Below are 24,564 nucleotides of genomic sequence, written 5' to 3' on the forward strand. Positions count from 1 at the left end.
CTGTTAATCTTGTCAGTCCCACACCACCACAACCAGCCTCTTTGCTGGCAAGTGCAGCTGGCTGAAAGGACACTGTGCTGGTCCCTCCTGCTTGCTGCCATAGCAAAGTGAGACAGACACCACTCTACCTCTCGCACATCCTTCCCACCTTGTGCCCTGTGGTTTGTACTGCTGCCTCCTTGGAAACCATTGCTCTAGGGCAAGGGCTGCCTTTTCCTGCCCTGTGCAACAGGACTTAATCCCATATTATCTGCTGCAAGAAAAGAGGAGGGAGGAGGAGGACTGGGTAAGGACCAAAAAAATAGCAGTAGTTCAACAATGCAGCAGTTTCTTAGTGGTTCAGGAAGATTTAGCTTCCTAAGAGTGGTTCCACTTTTTGCCCTAGGTGCTAAAGGCCAAAGCCGAAGGACACACAAAACAAACAGGGGCTGCAGGAAACAACTAGAATGGATACAGCATCAAGTGAGACTAAAGCACATATCAAAACTTCATCTTTTATTTCCAGTCTTTAAGTATTTTATCATAGGAAGAAAACAATGTCAAATTTCAAAACCAGCTCAGAGTTAATAGGAAGGAATGAAGAGATGCTGCTTGAAAGCGGACATGCCAGGAGAACTCCAAGTCATTTACTTGGAAGCATTTCTTGAAAGTTTGGCAACCTTCCTCAACAACCTTGCCCTGGCAGTACAGGACAGCACGCTGCTGCTGTGCCCTCTGCTCCCAGGGAGGAGGGCAGGCCAGGAAACCATGAGCCATCAGCTGCCAGAGGATGCAAACTATCTCCTTCCATGCAAGCCAATTCCCACTGCTCCTGCACAGCAGCTAACTCATCACCCACCCTTCCCTCCTCTCAGGGTAGACGAGCCTTGCAGTGAAAGGTCCTCAGTGCAAGGTGAGAGAGGCACTGCTGCGATCCTTTGTCCCACTGCATGTTGGGCGAGCCACCCCAGCAGTCACTGAGACTTGTTCCTGCCCAAAGGTGCCCTGCATCCCAGGAAGGCAACATGAGGCAGGGGTTATCTTCCCACTCTCACATCATCCATCTTCTGAACAGTGAGGGTCTGCCCACAACACAGCTCTTGTGTTCCTATAGCCCTGTGCAAGCATTTCCCATTGGATTAACTCCTCTTGGACCCAGCTCTACGTTGCCCTGTGGCCCCTTCAAGCTGCTTTAAAGCCTATGAAAGGACTCTGGATGTTCTCACCACATGCTGCCCTCACACAGGATGTTCCCTGGACAAGGGCACATCTTGGGGATGGAGCACAACAGGGGCACTGCTGTGCTGCAGGGTCTGTCCTGTTGCACTGTGCTCCCCCATGGGGCTATAAAAGCTAAATATTTACTTTATCAGCTGTTCTAATTTACATCAGAGGCTGGACTTGAAAAAAGGGTGGCATGGGGGTGGGTAAAGGTGGCCAATAGCCCCAGTAACACCATTCCCTGACCCACCATACACATGTCTTTCCCTCTCACACATTCACCTCAACCGAGTGAAATGTTCTCTTTAAAAATAGGACAGTTTTGGAGCTTTTGCTGTGATAAGTTACAACTCTTTCTGAGTTCAGTCATGGAAAAAAGTACATCTTAAAAAATACAGCCGAAAGGCTTGGCAGTGATCCAGGAAAGACACAGGAAAAATAAAGAGGAAAAATCCCCACCACTGTAAAAACACACATTCTTCTTGCAGACCCTTTTATCAAGGCCTTAGGCACACTTTACAAACTTAAACTAAAACCTCTAAACCTGCATGAATAGAAAGCTGCTACTCACGTAGGCCTCTGGTTAACTGAGCAAAAACAGGACAGAAGAAGTAAGTGCCCTGTTGACAGAGAAACCCCTCTCTCTCTGCCCCACCTTCTTCCCTCAGTCCACCAGACACAAAAATCTCATGTTGCAGTAGAGTCTGCAGCTTTTTATGTGAAGATCAGATGGCAGCAAAGATGCCTCTGCAGACCTGCAACAGAATACCCCAAGGTGGCCAAGCAAGGGGCCAGCATGTTCTTGGGGGATGGACCAAACCCAGCCAGGTCACGCAAAGGGCTCACAGAGCTTATGGAGACTGACTCACACACAGCAGCATAGAGGGTGTCCCACACCACCACCCCAGCACTTTGGTAATGAGTAGCAACTTAAATAGGTTAGGTTTTTGACAAGGTTCATCCTAAGACACATGTAGAATGGGCTGCCAAGCCGCCTGTTAGTGGTTTTCTGCAGTAACACCTGAGGAGGTGTGAGACACCAAGTGACGAGAAAAGGGTGAAATTGTTTTTAAAAAGAAGGAGAAACTTAACACCCTGCATCTTCTTAACTGCAATCCTCTGGAAAACACAGGGACAAAGGACTTAAAAGCACCTAGAAGGCGGCAAGAAAAAAAAAGGGAAACTTTTTATTTTGTTTTATTTTAAACAAGAACAGAGCATGTCAGACCTATCTAATCTCCCCTGCAAGAAGGCTGCAAGCCTTGTGAGAAGGGATAAGCAGTAGGCATCCTATATTCTTGACTTTACCAAGGCTTGTGAAGTATAGCTCCCAAGGTACTTTATGGGCAAGCTAAGGAAACAATCCAAACGAAACCACAGAGGGTCAGCACAAAATTGGCAGATAAACTATGTACACAGAGTAGTTGCTAATGTTCGTGGTCAAAAATGGTTCCTTCTTTCCTTTCCCATACTCTGTCCCTTCTGTATCCCCTAATTATGAGCTGGGTGCCAGGCAGCCAGTGTACAGCTGGCTCAGGGCTGGCTGTCAGGCAACTCGTACTGCAGCCTTCCCTTAGAGGGACAACTCGTCTGCCTCCTCTCCTTCATCCAGCTACCACTTTTCATGAAACTTGTGGGAGTTTAATGTCCTGGGAGCATCTGTTTTCTCTGTCAAAACAGACTGAAACTGGTCCATGAGTTAACGCATTACCAAGACAGAATTAAGACAAACAGACAGCGGGATCTTTTACAAACTGGTGCAGAAAGCTGTTCAACACACCCCTGCAAACGGTGCTTCAATGAGATAGGAAAAGTCAACAGCCTGAGCACACAGCGGAGGAACAACTTGCTAGACAGCAAGTCTGCAGGAGAGGAGCCTGCCAAGCGCACGCCAAGCGCAAGCAGCGCCGCGCTGTCACACGCACACAGAACACCAAACATCTTGCTGGGATGTGTAAACAGGACATAACCCGCAAGGCAGGGGGGAAGCCTCTCTGCAGAGAGCCCCACGTGCGGCTCCGAGCGCTCACGCCACAGGAGAGACAGCTGGGGTCGGGGCAAAAGGAAAAAGCTGCACGAGGTCCAGGAAACATAACTCACAGGGAAAGGCTGAGCCAGTCGGTACAGGCAGAGGCAACTGAGCAGGGAGACAAGATCAGTAGTCTTCAGACTCATATAAAAAGTGCTTTTTCAAGGAGAAAGGGACTGAACAACCTCCCAGTTCCTCGGGATACAGGGCAGGCAGCTTTTCTAATTGTAAGGAAAGTGAAGGACTTGAACAGATCACCTAGACGGGATGTGCTGTCTCCAACCTCCCTCTGGACAAAAGAAGTAAGTTCATAAACATCTGCCATGATTTCCATATGGCTGCTTTTGTCTGAGGACAGTGCTTTGAGTGTCACCCTGACACCTGACCTTACAGCTCACTGGGACCACATCCCACTTTGCACTATTAGGGGTTGAGGATCCCTGGATTTACGGGGACTGGATTGAACATCTCCTTTCCTCTGATGTACCAGCCAGCCAGTCTTCAGGTAGCAGAGCTCCTCAGCTTTGAAAAAATGAGCCTGAGCAGGATCCCAGAGCGTAGAGAAGCTGCCCCATAAGCAGACACACGGCTTTTTTTTTTGTTATATGGTACAACCTGGAGGTGTGTAATACCAGGTCACAGCCACGCAGCTTCCTGATCCAGACAGCCCAGGCATGAGCAGCTGGATGCTGTCTCAACTACAACCGTCCCAGCAAAGGAAGGAGCTGGAAAGTCTTTGTACACTTGTCTCCAAGATGGCTTGGTGTCCACTTTTTCCTTCTAGGATACAAGACTCCATGCAAGTCCCTCATTGGGTCAACAGGATTCTTTTTTGTGGATGGCTGTGGTACCCCTGCTAGGCCTGTACACCACATAGATTTTGTCAAGTCACCTAAAATGAGTAGCAATTTGATACTTTTGTGTTGCAGTGGAAACAGCTGGTTTTCCCCTTATACCTGCAGAGGAATAACACCACTTCCATCAACAGTGGGAGACACATACTGCAAGGACCTCAAGTATATCACAATGAACAGAGTGTGAAATGGGTGGGTACCTAACCTAAGAGACAGGGACGCCTTTTAAGAAAGCCCTATCTGCTTAGTAATTCAAAGCCACTTCATTCCACTGAAAGTAAACATACAATTGCAAAAAGCTACTACAAAAAAAATGAAAAGTCCTTCTGCAAGTACTCAGTCCTCCTCAGCTGGTCCAGCTCTGCTCCTGCAAATTACATCTGCCATTATAGCCCAGCTCACTTTTCTTGACCTCTCCATCCCCTTGCAGTTCCATCAGCTGGTCTCCTGTGATGTTGCCCTTCTTGTTTTTTTGGAACTTGAAGTACCAGCAGAAGACAGCAAGGATCAGGAGAAGGATCAGAACCAGCGGTAAATATAGCATGAAGTTCAGCAGTGGTGGGGATGAGCAGATCCTAGACAAAACAGTGGACTCTGAAGGAAAAAAGAAAAAAAAAAATTAAGTGAGGCTCCAAGCTAGTTTGAGTTTCTCTCTCCTACTGTTTCTGTGGGTTATCTTCTTGTCACTCTTCCCTCAATCTTCAACAGCTACCAATTTTTAAGAATTCATATAGGTTACCCAAGGAGAAGGGCGAGAGAAACCAGATAATTTGCCTCAATTTCTTGTTTTGGGAGGTCAGGTAGGGCCCCAGCTCATTCAGCTGAAACATCCCAACACAAACAGCACGACTCTTCAGCTAACCCATTCCAGACTGGGCTCAGCAAGGAAAAGTCACATACCCTTCACCTCCTGGGTCCCTACTGACACCAGTGACACCAGGGTGAGGTAGATATCTGTCAGAGACTGCACCACTGAACCTCTCGGAAAACTCTGAAACATTGAAATTCATGAGCCAGAGGGGCATTTTGAGATACCTGCATCACTGGAGAAACACACACACAAAAACACCCAAGAACAACAATAACAACAAAAAAACCCAACCAACAAACAAAGAAACCCAAACAACTCACACCTCTTGGATTTTATGAAAAACATGAAAACCACTTGGCAAAAACACTTATACGAAAATTGGAGGAGAATTTTCCAGCAGTTACTGAGCAATTTTAACAATGGTTACTCCACCAGTAATGGGCAGCAAGAGACAGGTAGCTGATGAAGGAGAAATCTAAGTGCTAGAGGGAGCCTTGATGGACAACAGCAGGAACATAACAGCATGGGGAATGAAGTGCTGTCAGTCCCTCCCTGTGCAACTAAACCCAGATGAGTTTTGCTGTAGGTGCAGAGTCATGTGAGTAGGCTCTGTGCCTGCCTGTGCCAGTAGCAGGCACAAGGGAGGGCTCTACAGGGTCCCCCCTCAGCTCTTCCACATCAGTCAACACTGGAAATTGCTGCAGAAGCTCTAACCACATGTGGGCACCCAGGCTGGCTTCGGGCATGGCAACTCCAGGCCTGAAGACACAAGAACTGCCATATTCTCTCAGCTGGGTGCAACACAATATGAACAGTGAAATCAGTTTTTTCCTTCACATGGGTCATCCAAGCTTCCTATTCCCCCGGAGAGGCAACAAGAGGATACTTTTTTCCTACCTGTTACCTCCTTAAAAAAAAAAAAAAAACCAAACAACTGCGTGTGCCTGACTGAACCCTTTGCTTTTTTAGTTTTTTTTTAGATTTTTTTATTTAAAATTCTTTGTGCAGAATCTAGCTTAATTTTTGCACTCAGTATGCACCCCAACTCACCCCAGGAGGACAAAGGCTGTTCTTTTAGAAACCTCACTGGAGATGGACTTGCCAGAAAAACCACACCAAGATTATTTTTTTCCCCAAAACCAGTCAGCATTCTGGCCCCATTGGCATGACTGAGAGCAAGAGTTGTACCTGCAAAGGTCCTGCAGGGACTCCCACAAGCCAGCAAAGTGCTGCAGACACAAGTGCACTCAACAGTACACTTCGGACCATGTGCCTCACAGCTAGAGTTCTTGGAATCTCATCTGACTACCACCTCCAGTGTCTACAATGCCAAGCACCTGGGTTTCAACCCTGGCAGACCAATGGGCTAGGAATGGGATCTTATTGCCTCTCCCATCAGGCCCACAGCATGCATCCCTCAAAGGGCTTCCCTGGCTCCCAGCACAAGTCTGGTGATCACCCCACCACTGATCTCCTCTGCAACCCCTTAGCAAGTCATAGAATCATAGAATCATCTGGGTCAGAAGGGACCTTCAAGGTCATCTAGTTCAGCCTCCCCGCAGTCAGCAGGGACACCCCCAACTAGACCAGGTTGCCCAGGGCCTCGTTGAGCCTCACCTTGAATATCTCCAGGGATGGGGCCTCAACCACCTCCCTGGGCAACCTGTTCCAGTGCTCCACTCATAGTAAAGAACTTACTCCTAATGTCTAATCTAAATCTGCTTTTCTCCAGTTTAAAGCCATTACCCCTTGTTCTGTCATTGACAGCCTTTGTAACAGGCTCTCCCCAGCCTTTTTGTAGGCCCCCTTCAGGTACTGGAAGGCTGCTATTAGGTGTCCCCAGAGCCTCCTCTTCTCCAGGCTGAACAACCCCAGCTCCCTCAGCCTGTCCTCGTAGCAGAGGTGCTCCAACCCCCTGATCATTTTAGTGGCCCTCCTCTGGACCCGCTCCATCAGGTCCATGTCCTTCTTATATTCAGGGCTCCAGACCTGCACACAATACTCCAGGTGAGGTCTCACCAGAGCACAGTGGTCTTTAGACCTGCTGGCAACACTTCTTTTGATGCGTCCCAGGATGTGATTGGCCTTCTGGGCTGCAAGTGCACACTGCCTGCTCATGTCCAGCTTCTCGTCCATCAGCACCCCCAAGTTCTTTTCCTCAGGGCTCCTGCAAGTCCTCCTGGCCATGCTGCACCCCTGCCATTGCAGCTGGCATCGCCCGCAGAGAGCTGTCATTATCCCCACACGCCATCCCCCCAAGCACAGCTAATGGGGAACCGCTATGGGGTGAGCCGGCCCTCACACCCAGCAGCGTTACCTGGCGGGGTGGTGGTGAGCTGGGTGTACCCAGAGTGCGCCAAGGCCTGCAGAGCCCAGTCCTTCCCCTCGCCCTGCTGCTGCCACTCCTGCACCTGGCAGCGATACACCCCGGCATCATCCTGCTCCACGCTGAGCAGCGTCAGGCTGAAGTTGCCAGCGGTGAGGCGGCGGAGGTGCAGCCTCCTCGCCAGGCTCTCCTCTGGGTACTCGATGGCACCGTCACGGTGGAGGGTGAGCAGGGGACTGACACGGCCGCTCTCCTTCCCCCGGAACCAGGTGGCGGAGAGGTGGGTGGTGGGCAGGCGGGCACCCTGCAGCAGGCAGCGCAGCGTCACCTCCTCGCCCTCCCTCGCCGAGACGCTGTAGTTGGTTTTCTCCAGCTGCAGTTCGCGCTCTGGGGTAGGACGTAAGCAGAGAGAGATGTTGTGGTACTGCACTGCCATAGAAATGCTCCTGCCTGCGCCCGCAGTCTGACAGAAAGGACCTGGAGCAAAGTGTGGGCGATTGGGGTGGCCCCCTCTGCAGGATACCCACAGGGCCCTCGCTCCTGGGACTCATTCTCCCTAGGGAGATTTTTCCCTCCCCTATCATCTTTGCCCTCTCTTCACAACCCTCTGCTGAAATACTTCCCAACCCCTCCAAATAAGTGATAGGGTATCCTTCGGACCAAAAGCTATTTAGGATACTGGAATTCTCTGATCATTTTTACTTAGGGCTGCAACCCACAAGCCAAGTGAGTTTGAGAGAGGGAAGAACTAAGCCAGGGAGACCTACTGTGCACCCCAGCGGTGCAGGGCCCAAGGTGGGAGCAGCTGAGCCTTCAGCCTTGTTCTCAGCAGCAATGGTAAGGGTAAGGGTACCCCTGCAGGGCAAGGAAAACTGAGTGTCTTGATTCAGAATGGTCAGGAGTATCAGGAAAGGGCTTCTTCTCTAGTCACAGCACTGTACAACCAACCAATTGCCCCATGTGTTGAAGGGAAAAGAAAATGCCACAGTTCACTTTGTTATGAAACATTAGATATCACCTGCCAATGGCAAAAATAGCAGCTTAGTTGGTTTAGGAGGATTTACCACATCCTCCCAATTTCCTGTTTCCCTTTGAGAGGCACTGACACCTTCTGCACCTCCAATGCAGGAGCTGCTGCTTCTCCTAAGCCCTGCTAGAGAGGTCCTAAATTGATCCAACCTGGTCCAGCAGCACCTATACAAGAGAGAACTGCCAGCTCACCTGGGAGCTTGAACTCCAGCGTGGTCCTTCCTGATGCTCGTTCTCCAAGTTTGTACCAGCCATCCACCAGCCAGAGCCATTCCTCCACCACACAGTAGTACTGGCCTTGGTCCCCGGGGTTCGCAGAGAGTATCCGCAGCCAGAAAACATTGTTGGACACTCTCTGGCTCAGGAACCGGGACTTCTGTGCAGGAGAGCTGAATTCAGCCCCATATTCCTGTATGCTGCTGTAGTCGCTCCTTAGGATTTGCAGGGGGGTAGTGTCTGCCGGAGGAGGAGGTAAGACGTACCAGGTAATGGCCAACTGAGAATTATTCAGGGCAGACACGATCCTGCACTCAACGGTTGTGTCAGCACCACCAGCAATCTCCATAGACCTCCCTTTTGCAGCTATCTGAAGCTTGCTTTCTAGAATGGAGAAACAAAATAATCACGGCCTCTGCAGCTGGCAATAGAGGAATTGTGGCAAGGAGAGGAATATGGCTGGCCTGAGAGACCCACCAAAAGAGGAGGGAGGAATAGGGGGAGGAGAAAGACCTATTAGGAGATGCTGGAGCAGGGTGGGTGGGGGAAGGAGGGACGCAGCAAATCCACCCACCCTTATTTGAACTGTGGCAGGGAATCAGTGGGTACTGCAGGTCAGGGGAGTAGCAGAGGATGCGCCTGCGGGGGAGGGAGGCAGATGCCGTGTTGCAGCTTTGGAGGCCAAGCCTCTGTCTGAAGCAAAGGTGTCTATCTACCACCACTTCTATCAGCAGGCTCACACATAAGCAACAAAACCAACCCACAGCTTTGGGGACTGTGAAAAAGCGTCATATCTCAGAGAGACTACAGAACCTGCGTCATTTCACTAACAGTCGTGACCACAGATGTTTGCTGTGGTTATTAACTGGAAGCCACGTAACACGGCCCCGAACATCCATGGTGATTATACCCAGCAATTGTTCAGTTTAGCACTGAGCAGTTCAGGAGAGGAGAGCTGCGGTGCTGCCTGCACCTCTGCCCCCGTGGAAGGGCACACAGTTGCTCCCGCTGGGCCTGTGCTGCTCCTGCTTTGAGGGACCCCTTCCCACTGCACATCACCCATTGCTGCTGCCTTTCCTTCTGCCCCAGCAGCAGAAAGGCTGTGAACCAGTCTCTTTGAAGGGCCTCTGACTGCCTGTGGTTCCCCTCAGCTCTCCCCTCCGCGCTGAGACACCACCTCTGTCAGATGGGGCTGGTGAAGCCGTACACACAGATGTACTGTCTGTCTACTTGTGGGTAGACAGAAATCACTCAACATAAGACACCACCAGGGCTTTAAGGGACCGTAGGCTGAGTTTCCATTCTTAGTATTTTCCTTATGTATGAGCTGAACAGTGGGACACCCTGTGCCACAGAGGCTGGGGGCAATCAAGCTCCCTTAAGCTCATTCCCCAGACACTGGCTCAGGGACGGGCTGCAGAGGACACACTGAGATGCCCCACAGAATGTCTCAGCCCCCTGCCCTCAGCCACAGGCTCAGTAGGGCACTCTCCTCCGCAGCATCTCCCTGAGGGATGCATCAGAAGCTGGTTATGGAAAGAGCCCATGGATCAGGAAGGAGCTGCGGCTTCTCCTGCTGAGGGCAATGGGGAAGAGGGACACCACAGGAGAAAGCCCACGCATTTCCCTCTTCCTTCAAACATTTCTTCTCAAACCTCAAGCAGTTCCTTTCAGAGTCTATCACTGCCTCTTTTGTGCAAAATAGCCCATCTGATGGCCCTTGACACTTCTGCACATGGCCTCTGCCTCCCTCTCAAGTTTTCCAACAAAAATCTCCCACCTCACATCCACTTAATGCTGCTTTTTTCTCTTTGCACCCTATTGCGTTTCCTCCCTCTTCTCTCCTCACTGTGGAGATACCTTTTGGTGAAAAGGTAGACAGTTTCCTCCACAGCAGGACTTGCAGACCCATAAGTCCCAATATCTGCTTACTGCCTCACCTCACTGGTGAGGATTTCAGCAGTGACCAAGCAGACTCAGGTGTACTTTGGAACCAGATACAAGTCGGTGTCTTCCAACTTCAGTAGTTAAAAGTGCATCCAGCTCATAGTCAGCTCTAAGGAAGCACAAATCTTCAGAGAGGGACAGTCTCCCAACTTGATAATGTTCAAAAGCCATCTGGGACGTGGTCCTAGGGAAGTAGCTGGCCCTGCTTCAGCAGAGGGTTGGACCTGATGACCTCCAGAGGTCCCTGTCAACCTCAGCTATCCCATGTTTCTGTGACAGGTTAACTGATCACACTGGAAAAAATAAGACACTTGGTTTCCCGCCCACGGCCGAGGAGTTAGAACTAGATGATCTTTAAGGTCCCTTCCAATTCAAACCACGCTACAATTCCTAAATTCAGCTGCTTAGTACAGAGAACGTCACTCAGCCAGCCTGCTGAAATCCAGGGCCTTTATTCAGGGAGCCAAAAGTGAACTCTGCCAAAGGGAAAGAAAAAAAAAAAGATACTCACAGGTATTTTAACTGGAAACTTTGCTCCTGCTTCAAAGGCCACAGGAGAGGAGCGGGCAGGACCAGGGGAGGTGGTGGACACTGGGGACTACCTTCCCACATCAGCTGAATGGATGTGCCTTCCCCAGCTGCAGCTGCCGGGGAGAGCGCACCAGCAGAGCAGCCCCACCACTCATCACAAGCAGCTTGGCTCCTTTCACAGCAAAAAGGAGCTCCTGAGAAGTCAGCTGTGGGGCCATGCTGGACCAAACCCTGCACCTCCCTCCAAGCGAGCTCATCCCAGCAGCGCTGCTGCAAATCAGAGTCAGCGGGTAAAACCAAGGACTTTCCCCAAAGCCAGAGAGGCTGCCAGCACAGGAGACAGCGAACTGCCCAGGGTGGCTTCTCACTTGAATATGGCCCAGCCTGACGCCCACTGGGGAGAAAATATTCCAGAGGAGCAAAAGCTACTAAAGCTCAGAGAGGAGCCACTCTCTGAGCTGCTGCTGTGAGCACTTGGTTTTGATGAGAAAAATTGCTGTTACGCTCGCCGAGAAGATCACCTTGAGAGGAAGCAGAACACTTGCTGCAAAGCCCCTTTCTTTCAACTCCAAGTCTCCTCTCGCTTCTGCTAAAGATCAATTACCGAAAAGGGCAGAGCAGCTGCCTGCCACTTCCTTTGGCACAGAAAGACGTGGTGCTCTTTTCCCTTTCAATTTCAATTTAATTAAACAAGCCGAGCCTCTCGCTGCCCATCTCTCTGTGAACCCTGCCTGCTGATGCCGTGCTTTCTGCCCGGCTGGGGAGCAGTGGAGCACACAGAAGGGCACGGCTGTTGCAGTGACCCACGTGGGGCCAGATGGACAGAGAGACGGCTGGTGCAAAGCCCCCTGCGACTCATTCCAGAGCTGGGAGAAACCACCATGGGCTGCTGCGCCAAGAGGCTGATGAGCATAGGGCTGGGCAGCAAAGTGTAGCATGGCTGGGTCTCCATCCACCTGCCCAGAGCACTAATTATGAGATTCCACCAAGAATCAGATGCTGAGCTACCTAATAAGTCAGAAATGGCAAAGACTTATCTTCCTTTCCCTCCTGTTATGACCCTTCACACATGTCCCTCCCATCTGAAGTGGCATTTAAACTCCCGAAGCACGGACTAGGGTGCTTTAGGTGCTTTGTAGTAAACAAAGTGCTGAAGCAAAAGTCAAGAATTCCAGTATCTCTGCAGGCGTGAAGAAACAAGCTGGTGGTTTTCCTGATTTGCAGCTTCATTTTCTTCAGCTTCACCTCATCCCATTGCTGCTCAAGCCGGCATCCTTCCCGGACCTACTTCTCCACCTTCCCAAATATCCTTCGTTGGCTCATGCTGCCTTTCTGAGAGAGACAGTACCAGAGCCAGCAGCCACCTCCTGCTGTGCATCACTCCCTCCCAGTTCCCACCACCCTTACAGCGCCGCAGTACCCAGTCACAGCTGCAATATGTCTGGAGCCAAACCTCGTAATACCTCACTGCTCCGTGGCTGCTGTCTTCTCTGTGTAGACACTCTATAACTACACCTGCTCATCTTAATGCCGTTTACACTACTATTGTACACTTGCAGATGCTGCTGGTTGTCACCCCTGGGCTCAGTACCACCCTGCAGACCCCCGGCCCACCGCTGCCTTTAGCTCAGGTGTAACACAGAGCACCACAGCACCCAGCTCCACGAGGGAAGAGCAGCAGCAGAACGGGAGGGAGAGCACCATGGAAACGAGCCTGAACAGGGAAGGAAATGTATCCGTGTACGCTACAGCAAACCTATCAGCTGAAAAACACGGAAAATGCATAATTCCAGCTCACCGGGTTGTGATCCCAAAACCCAAAGAATTAGAGGAAGGAGTACTTAATACGTGAAAACAAGAACAAGAACTCTCCTTTGGTGGCAGAACAAACACGAGGAAGGAAAAAGACCCAAATCCCAGTATTATCATGCCTGCCTCTACAGGCTCAGAGGTTTTTCCCAGTCCAACGCCTTCAATTCCTCCAGCATCCCCAAGCTGGGAGCAGGGCAAGCCGACCCCATGCTGCTGCCAGGGGTGGTGGGGGAGCAGGAGCACAGCAGGCTGGCTGGGGAGCTGCCGTGTATTTGCAACATCTCTCTTCCATAAGAGGATGATGTTGCCTGCATGATGCTGGCAGGCACAGCAGCAGCACGGACCCTGCCTGCAGAGGAGGCCATAAAAGGGAACCCAGAGCAGGGACCCCGGCTGCGCAGCCCAGGCATGCCAGGGAGGAGATGCCTCCAACCCAGAGCCCCCAGCACCTTGCGGCTCCGTGCTGGCTCCCAGCCCAGCACAGAGCACTGGGACCTTTTCAGCACACCTCAAATACACCAAGGGTGTATATAGTCAGGGGGACACAGACACCACAACACATGCAGCCCTAGGAGGTAACCCCACTGGTAACACCCCAGTCATCAGTGGCCCATGTTGCCCTGGATGTTTGATGAATGTAATGTTGCATAAAGAGAGACCTCTGCTGAAGAAGCACTTGTGACACTGCTTACCTGGCAGCACGACCTTTATCCCCACAGCGTTGGACCTGGTGGTGGCTGCTGGTTGCCCCAGAGGTAGAGCGTTCCTCCTCCAGACCTCCACCTCACACTGGTATGTCCCCTCATCGGCAGCGGCGGCATTGTGGATGTGCAGCCTGAAGGAGGTGGCAGCCTTCGTCAGCTGGGCTTTCCCCTGGAAGTGTGGCTGCGCTGTCCCCCAGACTGTGCTGCCATTAGCAAAGACCCAGACCACCTTGTGGTAGTGGCCAGTGGGTGGGCTGGGCTGGAAGAGCCACCCCACAGACACTGGCACCTCCTCGAAGGTGTAGCTGGCGCTCACTTGGCAGACGAGCTCAAAACTCTGCCCGTATCTGACGGTGGCAATTCGGCTTCTCAGGGTGGCCTGCAGACTGAGACCTGCTCGGGAGGAGAGAGCCCTTGGTGGAGGGATGGAAATCCTGTGCCACCTGGCCACCACCCTTCCCACGCAGCACCGTCCCCCCAGCCCCACAGCAGCCAGCGCTCGCTGATCCTCTGCTGCTCTCCCCTCAGTTGTGCTGGGCTCTTCCAGCCCCACAGCCCACTCTCCTGCCTTGCCCCCCCTGCTCTCCCACCCCTCAGCCCCCTCCGGGCAACCCTGAGCTTCCTCTTTTCCAGGCTCCCCACAGATCCTCTGCCTGATGCTGCTGCCTGCTTTGCTGCTTCTTTCCACCCTCCACAAAAGCCTAACAAACTCCTGTGGCCCGACCACTGCTCTCAGGCACCCGGCCCAGCAGTAAGAAAGGAAAACCACTCTAAATCACAGCCAAAAGCTGCCTCTCCATAAAGGCACCCATTCCAGCAATCAAAAGAAGAAAAAACACGGGCATTGTGCTCTGGGGAAGCCAGCGGCTCCGTGTTCAGACAGGAGGCCAGGAGAAGCAATCAGATGCCAGCGCAAGAGGTGTATCTCTGACAAAGGCCACCATACAATTCAGAAAGTGCCTTGGTTGATCTTAATTACTATAAGTAATTACGCTGTTAGAACAGATATTTTGTATTTTAATTTAAGGAGACAGACAGAAAGATCTGCCAAGCAAGCCACTGCCTTTCAGGTCTCCAGCTATTTCAGCTGTTTTGTCCCACTTGTCTCTCCCAGAACATCTCTTGGAGGACTCAAGCAGCCTGCTAGAAATGGGGAAATTGCAGTACTCCAGGTCCAAGGGATCAGCCTCAGGTCACCCTGCAGCAGCAGTGGAGCTCAGGACACAGCAGACCTCTGTCTTACCCACATGCATCCACCCACTTCTCCAGCCTGGCCTCCAGTGTGTCCAGCCTGAAAGCCCCAAAATAGGGGTGGCCCAACTCACCCATGGAGCTGACTGTCACTGACGTCTCTCCTGCCTCTGTCCAGCTCCGGCCTTGGGACCACTCCGTCACTTCGCACCCATACCGCCCGCTGTCACTCTCATCCAGCGTGTTGGGAATCACCAGGGTGAAAGCACTGGAGCTCGCTTTCTCGAGCCGGAGGCTCCCACGAGTCCTGACATCCTGGTAGGCACTGCCCAGGCTCAGGGTGCCATCCTGCCCCATGGTGGCCACCGGCATTCGGGGACCTGGGTGCTGTGGTGGTAGGTGCCACCACCGTACAGACACACGGCCAGTTGCTCCTTGCACCTTGCAAAGGAAGATCAAGGCATCTCCCACCACGACCTGCGGCGTGCTGGTGGACACGGACAGGCGCATGCGTCTCTCTGCAAACAACAGTTACTGCATGGGAGAGGACATTGTGGTGCTCCTCAGAGAAAGCCAGAGATACTGCAGCATTAAATGGAGAGTCAAGATAAATCTCGACATTGGAATAGGAAAGGACTTCTCTGAAATTTTCAACCAGCTTTTTTTTTTTTTTATACTCTGGAGAGGGCTTTGTGGTTAGTTTTTGGTTCTTTGTGTGTGTGTGTGTGTGGTTTATTTTTTTGATTCTTTAATGTCTTTCCTGGGACATGGATACATAAATATTTAAGAAACAGAGTCCCAACAGGCAGCTCCTGCTACATCAGAATGGACATCATCTAACTATGACAAGGAAACCAAGAGTCTCCTACACATCTTTCTTAGAGCGGTTTCTCACAAGTCACCCCACCAAAACAGGGAGAGCACCCTGATGGAAATAGCAATGATCCCTCCCATCCAGAAGCACCTGTTCTGCTGGGTCATCCTGTGATCCTAAGGAGTAGCAAGGGGTGTTGTTCACAATCATCTGTACCCAAGACACAGGAGGACACAGAACTCTACCCGTTTGCCACAAAACTTTTTGCAAAGAAACTGAGCTGAAGGTTTACACTTTGTTGACAGCTGCTGCAACTGTCATGCTAATGTTTGCCAGAGCAAGTGCTTCTCCCATTATTATCTGCCAAAATCTATGGCACATTTGTGCTCTTGCTGCAAACAGCAGGTGTGTTGCCTCTGCCAAGATGTGGCCAGACTTGAAGCGTTCCCCAGTCAGGGATCACTGCAAGCTTTACCCAGAAGAGCAGCAATATTTACTAACCTATTGGCTTCACGTTGACTTGGATGCCTGATGACAGATTGGTTTGGATGCTGTGAAAGTCTCCAGGAGTCTTCACCTCCGAAACAGAGCAGCGGTACGTACCGTTGTCCTTCAGCCCCACCTCATAGATGGTGAGGACATAAACCGTGTTGCTGTGCTTGAATGCTCGGAGCTGTCCCATCTTGGCTCTCTCCTCATATTTGTCCTCCCAAATCAATACCCCATGGGGGTCAACCTTGGCCATTTCCATGCCATTGAGGAGCCAAAGCACTTGGAAGTGCCTGCTGCTGCTCTTCTGGGCTCCCACCGTGCAACTTAGCTGCAAGGTATCACCTTCAGAAAGGGAGCCTTCAGCAGCAGCGATGTTCACGGATAGGTCTCTACCTGTGGGCAATCAAAAGCAAAGAGGGTGCTGGGTGGCCCTGCCCATGCTTCCCTCTCACCTGGCAGCATCTATGACTGTGCAGAGGGATATGGGAGGGAATTATCTATTGACACATTTTCTTTCCTTAGAACAGTGATTATGATGGAAAATTTAGCCCATGGGGTGACCACTGCCAGCTCCAAGCACTAACCAGCAGTCGCAGGTGGAGGGAACACCAGAGCCCTGAGGAGCTGAGCTACCTGCTTTGGAACAGCCAACCCCTCCAGAGCAGAGCACATACTGGGATGGCCTTGGGCCACAGCCACCCTCTGCTCAGCTCAGGCACCTGAACTGAGGGCAGCTCCTGGAGCTGTTCTGCTTCATGTAACAAATATCCCTTAAGCCAGAAAGGGGCACAAAGGGGTTTTATCACTCAGTGGTGTTTCTAACTCTGCTGTCTGTAGTGGGAGAAGGTGCATAGAGGGCTGGCATTCAAGTTGCTTATCCAAATCTGATGCTGCTGGTCCCACATGCTGCAGCCCTCACTGGCTGTTGCAGGATGTGGGCAAGAGACCCTCTCCAAGTTAGAGAGGCTTCAGGTTAATTCCTACAGAAAGCAGAAATGTCAAGACTTGTCACAGCACGGGGAGGTTGAAGGAAAGCAAGAGCAGGTGGAGGTCATCAGCCTGGCTGGAGAGTGGCTGCAGGCAAAGACCCACAGGGTGCCTCAAAACCCTGCGCCATGACCCCACACAGCAGTGGCACAGCCAAAAATCAGGAGGTAGGGCTGAGCCCCAACTCCCTGTGCAGGCAGGCTGGCTGGCTCACACCACTCCATCTCCTTGCATCACTGTGGTGCCCCTCATGTCTAACAACGAGGGCAACTTTGGAGGTAAAACAGAGCAGCTCCCAGACTGCCACTGCAAGGGCTCAAACAATTTATTGAAAGCAGATCACCCTGTGAATTTGCAAACTGTTTATGAAGCAGTGTTTAAACAGGAATCCCAGATATGTTTGGCATTCCCAAATATTTGCTGGAAAGTTTATAGAAACCGATGGAGCAGATGGCCATCGTCAGAGCAGTCACCGCTCCCAGCGTGACAGGGTGCTCAGCCCCACAGCCTGGGCTCTCCCACGGGGTGCTGGAGGAAGACCCCAGCCCTGCAGATGCAATGGAGGGCTCGTACACCCACCCCTGTTCCTCCCCCATAGTACCAGCAGCTCTAATACAACCACCATATTGTCCCCTTACCACCATCACCTCCCTTCTACCCGTAATGGCTACCACAGGGCAGATATTAAACTCTGACAAGTTTCCTCTCTTTCTAAACGATTCTGTGCCACTGGTACCCAAAGCCACACACTACTGGTGATGATGAACCTTCTTAAACAAGCAGACGCAGGAAAGTGCACTGACTGCCATAGCTTGCCAGGCAAGAGCAGACATGGACAGCCATCGCTGCAAACAGCACACAAACAAGGGGAATAAAGGCTTTGCCAGTCACCCAGGTTTCAGGAAACCAGGCTCTGACAGTGGGAGACTGCCCTTTCCTCCCCCTGATACCCTGCCCCCCGAGCTGCACACAGGGTGCTGGGTCCTTACCCATCCGTTTCTTTGGTTTCCTGCTCTGACTCACCACCCTCCCGTGAGACACCTCACCACCCCAGCTCTGCAGCCTCCTCCACCCGCCCTGAGGCATGAAGATGGGGTATACCATCTCCCCAGGCAGGTTTGCAGTGAGAAACTTGCTCCCATTTTACTACATACTTCTGCATACATTAAAGAGCATCAATCAGATGCAGCCTTGTCTTGGCTGCTTTGAGGCAAAACTTACTGGTGGGAAAGAGAGATTTTTCCCTTCCTCTGAGCACAGCTACCCACACGCAGCTAGGGGAAGAGCAGGGCGAGGGATAGCAGCCAAAGGGCTTGTGGCAGGAGGGATGGCAGGCAGGGTGCTCAGATGAGCGACAGCAAACGCACAGCATTGTAACCATCCCAGGGCAGTGGGGAGAGAAGGGTTTTCCCACCGGCCCCGGGCAAGGCGATGCAGAGCAGATGCCAGGAGCCACAGGAAGCTGCTGGGCAGAGGGAATGGGAGACACCTGGCAGACACAGAGTGGAGTGGGGGAAGATGGGCAGCACCAGCAAGAGGCTGGTTTTCAAACTGTCCTATTTTAATTCATCTCATACCTGTTAGCAGGTCTACGTCTCCTCTTTCTAAATACCTAATACTATGTCTTCCCAGAGCATAAGGCCAGGAACTTTGTGCAGCCATTTCAAAGCACAGCGTGGCCCACCGTCCCATTACTGCCTGCCATATATGAACTACTACGAGGGGACATAGGGATGGGCTAATAAACAGCAACACCAGTTGCTCTGGAAGCCAGCAGACTCAAGAGCCATGCAGCATACACAGCATACCCCGTGTCCCTTGGTGCCCGTGGCCGAGGCACCAGGACAGGCAGATGAGATGACTCTTGTCTACTTCAGTTTTTGAGGCCACGAGACCCTCAAGCAATACAGTTTTCTATACACTGGATATGAACACTGCCGAGGAGCCAGGCTGCTGCGGGCACACATTGCTCTCTACTAACATCTTGTGTGGGCCCACAAGGCTGTGTGATCGCTGCCAGCACTGGAGATTCAGCTGCACGAACCTCCAAAGTGAGAAGCACCAACAGCTCCCAAACCAGGGGTTGCCACGGCCCTGACACCAGCCGGCCCCTCGCAGCGCCTGGTGGAGGCGGCCAGACTCACCAGTGAGTCCCTGGGCTGTGGCAGAGGCAGGCAAAGGCCACGGAAGGCTGCTGCTATAGAGCCGTGAATGCATAAAGGAGTTGGAGCCAACATGTGAGTTTGGAAGGACCTTACCCTGGCTTATGACCTTCAGTGACGTCCTCTCTGTTTGCTTGCGAGAGATGTCCTTCCATGTCTCATCAGGATCTTCAATCCACTCGGCTGCCTCACAGTACAGCTGACCCTGGTCAGATGGCCCCACTCCCCCGATGGAGAGCTTGTATGTGGTGTTCCCAATCTTGTTCAGCCGCACGTCCCCCACCAGAAACCTCTGCGTGTAAGAGGGTCCTGGCCTCAGGACAAAGTCCTTGGAGAGGGTGAGGATCTCCTCAGCGTGGCTCTCTCCTGCTCCCTGAACACGGTACCAGCCAACAGAGAGATGGGTGTGCTGGGTTGTGGACTTGGACACCTCGCAGGTGAGCTCTACTGTCTCTCCTTCAGCATGGGTGAGAACCTGGGGCGCCATGGAAGCCGAGAGAGTGTCTGCAATCACTGAGCAGAGGGGAGAAACACAGAGAGCAGCAGAGCACAGGAAAAATAAATTCTTGGCCTTGATGGGCAACCTGCTGGTCATTATGAAACTTCAGTCAGGCCCTGAGGGATCTGACAGTGTGGGAGAATTATCTTTTGTAGCTGATTGACAGGGCTTCCTGTCTACACCAAAATATGAAATGATTAAAACCTCAGCAGGGAAGAAAGCACAGCAAATCTCTGCAGTAGCCTCTTCAGACAAACTACTGACATCCTGCTCAGGTCACATCCCACACCCTGACCTGAGAGGGCACCAACAGGTAATGCGTAGAGCCTGAAAACTCCTGCCCATTTAGCTGTGAAATGCCGTGGCTGCATCAAGAACAAAAATCAAACTTAGGCCACGGGACGGCAAAAGCTTCCTCTCCCTTCCCTTGCCCTGGCTGGGAGGCAACAGTCAAAGCAACCTGCTGAGGGACCTCTGGGCATCTTACCCTTGGCCACCTGGGGATAGGATAGGAAACCCACGGTGAGGAGAGGAAAAAGGAAAATTTGTGCCCTCCCAGCTCCATTAATTTCCCCTTTCCCCAGCTGCCCCTCTGTCAGGGACCAAGAGATGAGCAGTTCTACCCAGCACAAACTGGGGGGCAGTGGCAGCCTGCCCGCACCCCTGCCTGGCAGGGAGAGGGCTCTCCTTCAGGACTCACCTGAGAGGTTCGTCTTGGCGCTGTAACTCCCAAAGTACCTCTCGTCAGTGTTGGGCGTGTGGCACTCATACTCCCCGGCATCCTTGTCCTGCAGGTCGGTGATGTGCAGCAGGACGGCGTCCCCCTGCACCCGCTCCACGTAGATGCCCCGGCTGTGCACACGCTGGGTGTAGATGGCGTAGGGGAAGGAGGGGTCGACGGTGCTGATGATCTGCACCTCCCGCTCGGGGGCCGAGGGCACATAGATGGACCACTGGAAGTTCTGCTCTGATGGGCCCTGGTAGCCGCTCACCTTGCACCACAGCGTGACGTGGGACCCCTCCGTGCGGTAGAGGGGCCCTTCCTGCACTGTCACCACCCGTTGGCCTGTGCTCAAACCTGCCGGCAAACAGTCGGCACACGCAGTGTTTGCAGGGGTATACACTACCCAAGGGCTGCACACCCAAACCAGCAGTGGGTCTGGGCGTGCACAGGACCGTAACATGTAACACTGAAAAGAACTGCTGTGCAGCCTCATTCTTTGAAGCACAAAGTCCAAAGACTTTGCATCTCTTGCAATTTTAAGAACAAGTTCCTGTAACAACAGACCACTGAATTTTCTTGTCCTCTAGCACACTGGGTGACATGGCTGAGACTAGACCATCGTGGCCCAGAGGGCGGTCAAGCCTGTAGCATGGCTGGAGAGCATCTCTCAGCCAGCTGTTCAGAGGGAGCAGCAACCAGGATGAGATCACCGGAGGAAGCTTGTGGTGGATTCAAATTAAGAGGACCAAGCACTCAAGTCCTGCACAAGCTGGGAGGGGAAGGAAGCAGGCACCAGAGCTGACCCTGCCAGAGAAGGAGACACAGCACAGAAGCCAAGGGACATGGGACAGCAGAGAGAACTAACAGGCTGAGTGTTACAGAGGTACTCCATGGACAGAAACTGAGGAAGGCATGGGAGAAGGGACCAGCAAGAGCTCCTCCAAAGACAAGGGGCACTGGGAGGCATCAAGGGGTCCCCCCTTTTCTGCCTGCAGGGAGTTTAGGGAGGTGATGCCACCCATGCACCCTTCCCTCCCACAGAGCTCCCAGTAGCGACACTCTCTCTATTCCGGTGCCCATCACGCACACTGAGCAAAACGCCCACAGGACGTGGGCACCGAGTCAAAAACCGATCATTGCACCCGTTGGCCTGTGCTCAAACCTGCCGGCAAACAGTCGGCACACGCAGTGTTTGCAGGGGTATACACTACCCAAGGGCTGCACACCCAAACCAGCAGTGGGTCTGGGCGTGCACAGGACCGTAACATGTAACACTGAAAAGAACTGCTGTGCAGCCTCATTCTTTGAAGCACAAAGTCCAAAGACTTTGCATCTCTTGCAATTTTAAGAACAAGTTCCTGTAACAACAGACCACTGAATTTTCTTGTCCTCTAGCACACTGGGTGACATGGCTGAGACTAGACCATCGTGGCCCAGAGGGCGGTCAAGCCTGTAGCATGGCTGGAGAGCATCTCTCAGCCAGCTGTTCAGAGGGAGCAGCAACCAGGATGAGATCACCGGAGGAAGCTTGTGGTGGATTCAAATTAAGAGGACCAAGCACTCAAGTCCTGCACAAGCTGGGAGGGGAAGGAAGCAGGCACCAGAGCTGACCCTGCCAGAGAAGGAGACACAGCACAGAAGCCAAGGGACATGGGACAGCAGAGAGAACTAACAGGCTGAGTGTTACAGAGGTACTCCATGGACAGAAACTGAGGAAGGCATGGGAGAAGGGACCAGCAAGAGCTCCTCCAAAGACAAGGGGCACTGGGAGGCATCAAGGGGTCCCCCCTTTTCTGCCTGCAGGGAGTTTAGGGAGGTGATGCCACCCATGCACCCTTCCCTCCCACAGAGCTCCCAGTAGCGACACTCTCTCTATTCCGGTGCCCATCACGCACACTGAGCAAAACGCCCACAGGACGTGGGCACCGAGTCAAAAACCGATCATTGAGGCTGGGTCAGGGTAGAGAGCTGGTGGCACCACAGCCTAAGTAACCCTCAGAAAACCTCTCTTAAGGGAAGGGGTGGTAAGGTAATCCCCTCTGCGCCCCCAGTATTCACACAAGGGTGTGCACATCCCCTCATTGAAACCCTGCCAGGGTCCAGGCTGTTGCTTTGGAGTAAAATCACAGTGCCGAAAGGAGAACATGCCACCACACCTCTTCCCACTGCCACCAAGCCAGAGCAGTGGTGGCTGCAGCGGGACAGTCCTGGCCCCGCAGCCCCAGCAAGGTGGCCCGCAGAACCACCTACCCGCAAAGTTCCATCCACAATGGGGGGGTGCTTTACTTTCCCCTCACCTGCCCCAGGAAGGACCCCACCACAGTGCAGGGTACTTACCCGGGAGAAGGAAGAGGAGGAAGGCAGCTGCCGGGCACCGCATCAGCTCCATGGGAAATGGCTCTGCTTGGGTCCTCTGCCAGGGGGGTGGTGGAAGGCTCTCGTGGGCAATGGCGACAGCCACCCCGCTGTTTTGAAAGTGGCTGGGAGGAAGCTGCCTGACAGTGATGGTTTCCTCTGCTGGAAACGGCTAGCAGAGGTTGGGGAGCAGGGTGCAAAGTAACACGCCTCTGGGAGGTGACAGCCAGCACCCTAAGCCCCACACTGCTTAGGTAAGGGGCACAAGGCCCCTCCTGCCCCTGCATGCGTGCCAGGTGCCCAGCACTACTGGCTGTGGCTTTGCTGTCCCACGGCAGCCCACAGGCTAACCCTCTGCCTCACAACTCCCACTTTGTTGCACGGAGTAGCTTGCTCCCTGCTAACAGAGGGGGCAAGGGGCCAGACCCCAGGGAGGGATGGGGGCAGATTTCTAGGGCTGGAGATCCCTCCCACCCCCCTTATTTATTTCCCATAGCTGCAGGCAGCAGCACGATGCCTCAGGTAGAAGCTGGGCTGGTACAGCACTCTCCAAGGATCGCTGACCAAACTCTGCCTCAGGGAGCCGTGGGGCACCCCAAGTGGGGTGTCTCCCCCACGGCACCCCCCCAGCCCATCTGATACACAGGCAGGATACCCTCCAACTTAACAGCCAGCCCAGGTGGCTTGTAGGCTCTCAAAGGATCCCCGTGCAGCCAGAAATCAGCCAGGAGTGATCTCCTGTAAGCAGATCTCATGGGCAGGTACCCACACATGGGGCCCCCTGGACCAGCACCACCCTCAGGGAGCCCCACTGGGAGGGTTAGGACCAGCTGACCACTAGCCACAGCCCCAGAGGCAAGTGCTGCGGTTGCTCCAGGTGCCACCATGGGCAGCATGTGGCCTGGGGCATGCTGCTGCTCCTGCTGGCAGCTATCAGGGACATGGTGGGAGGCTGGTGGGGCACACCTTGGGCATGCAGCCAAACACTAGTGAGGGGCTCAAACCTGAGACACTCTCTGAAAGGATTTGTTTGGGCATTTGTGGGGGGCGGGGGGAGAAGAGGAGAGGGTTGTTTTAACGGTTTTGGTTTTGTTTTGATTTTTATCCCCCCTCCCCAGGAAGGATGGTGGCACACAGCATTTACCCCTGAGCCACGGTGCTCAGGGCATCGACTGAACAGCTAAATGAGCTCAGGGATTCACAAGCAAAAAGCAACCGTAAAGCAAGTCCTTTTGCTTGCTCCCATGGGACTCCTTGAGGGAACGGGATTCATGTAATGAAGCAAAACAAACACAAGATCCCTCCTTCCCCCGTTTAATAAACTGATTCATGTGACAGCCTGCGGGGCCAGGAGATAGAGGCAGAGGCTCACGCCTCCGTTAGCCAGCTCCTCGTCAGCCTGCGCACGCAGCTCTCCAGAAAGGCAAATACAGGCTGCTGCAGCAGGGAGAGAGGTCCCTGCAGGATCTCACCTCTCCTCCACCACCCACTGCAAGGAAAGAGAAGAGCAGAGGAGCAGCACCTGTTTTGGGCAAAGAGGGTGCAGCGCGGGGCTGAAACCCACATGCTGCCTCCATGGAGGAGGTGAGCAGACAGGGCAGAGGCTGGCAAGTGGTGGAATACCCCAGCACGCCTGTTGGGGAGGAGGGCCCGTGTCCCACGGCAGTAGGACACAGCCACTCACAAAGCCATAACGCATGGTAGGCTTCTGTTCCCTGCTCCAGGATGAAACCCATCTCAGAAGGGATGAAGGGGTTTGCTTTCCAAAAAACAACCCCACTGCCTGCAGTGCCCCAGGGATGATCCTGCTGACAGGAAGCCTACCCGCTTACCGCTTTGGAGGAGGGAAAAAGCATCTCTGCTACAGCGACAGAGTAAATG

General features: G+C 52.9%; 1 protein-coding gene across 1 annotated transcript; it reads right to left on the reverse strand.

The window, feature by feature from the left end:
* Nucleotides 1–349: 349 nt before the first annotated feature.
* Nucleotides 350–22,824, reverse strand: CD101 (CD101 molecule). Its single transcript, XM_014947260.1, has 9 exons — nucleotides 22,666–22,824; nucleotides 20,305–20,682; nucleotides 19,202–19,618; nucleotides 15,966–16,349; nucleotides 14,785–15,168; nucleotides 13,448–13,852; nucleotides 8,442–8,849; nucleotides 7,212–7,607; nucleotides 350–4,677 (listed from the first exon to the last, which is right to left on the reverse strand). The coding sequence occupies exons 1-9, from the start codon at nucleotides 22,715–22,717 to the stop codon at nucleotides 4,430–4,432; spliced, it is 3,072 nt and encodes a 1,023-aa protein (XP_014802746.1). The 5' UTR covers nucleotides 22,718–22,824; the 3' UTR covers nucleotides 350–4,429.
* Nucleotides 22,825–24,564: the final 1,740 nt, after the last annotated feature.

The sequence above is a fragment of the Calidris pugnax genome, unplaced genomic scaffold, assembly GCF_001431845.1.
Source record: "Calidris pugnax isolate Ruff unplaced genomic scaffold, ASM143184v1 scaffold95, whole genome shotgun sequence".
Lineage (NCBI taxonomy): Eukaryota > Metazoa > Chordata > Aves > Charadriiformes > Scolopacidae > Calidris > Calidris pugnax.

Coding starts and splice junctions, on each gene's coding strand:
- CD101 (XM_014947260.1), bottom strand. CDS start 22,717: ATGGAGCTGATGCGGTGCCCGGCAGCTGCCTTCCTCCTCTTCCTTCTC. Junction 16,350..19,201: donor ACTGAAGGTCATAAGCCAGG/GTAAGGTCCTTC, acceptor GATTGCCCACAG/GTAGAGACCTATCCGTGAAC. Junction 15,169..15,965: donor AGTCAACGTGAAGCCAATAG/GTTAGTAAATAT, acceptor TGTTGTTTGCAG/AGAGACGCATGCGCCTGTCC.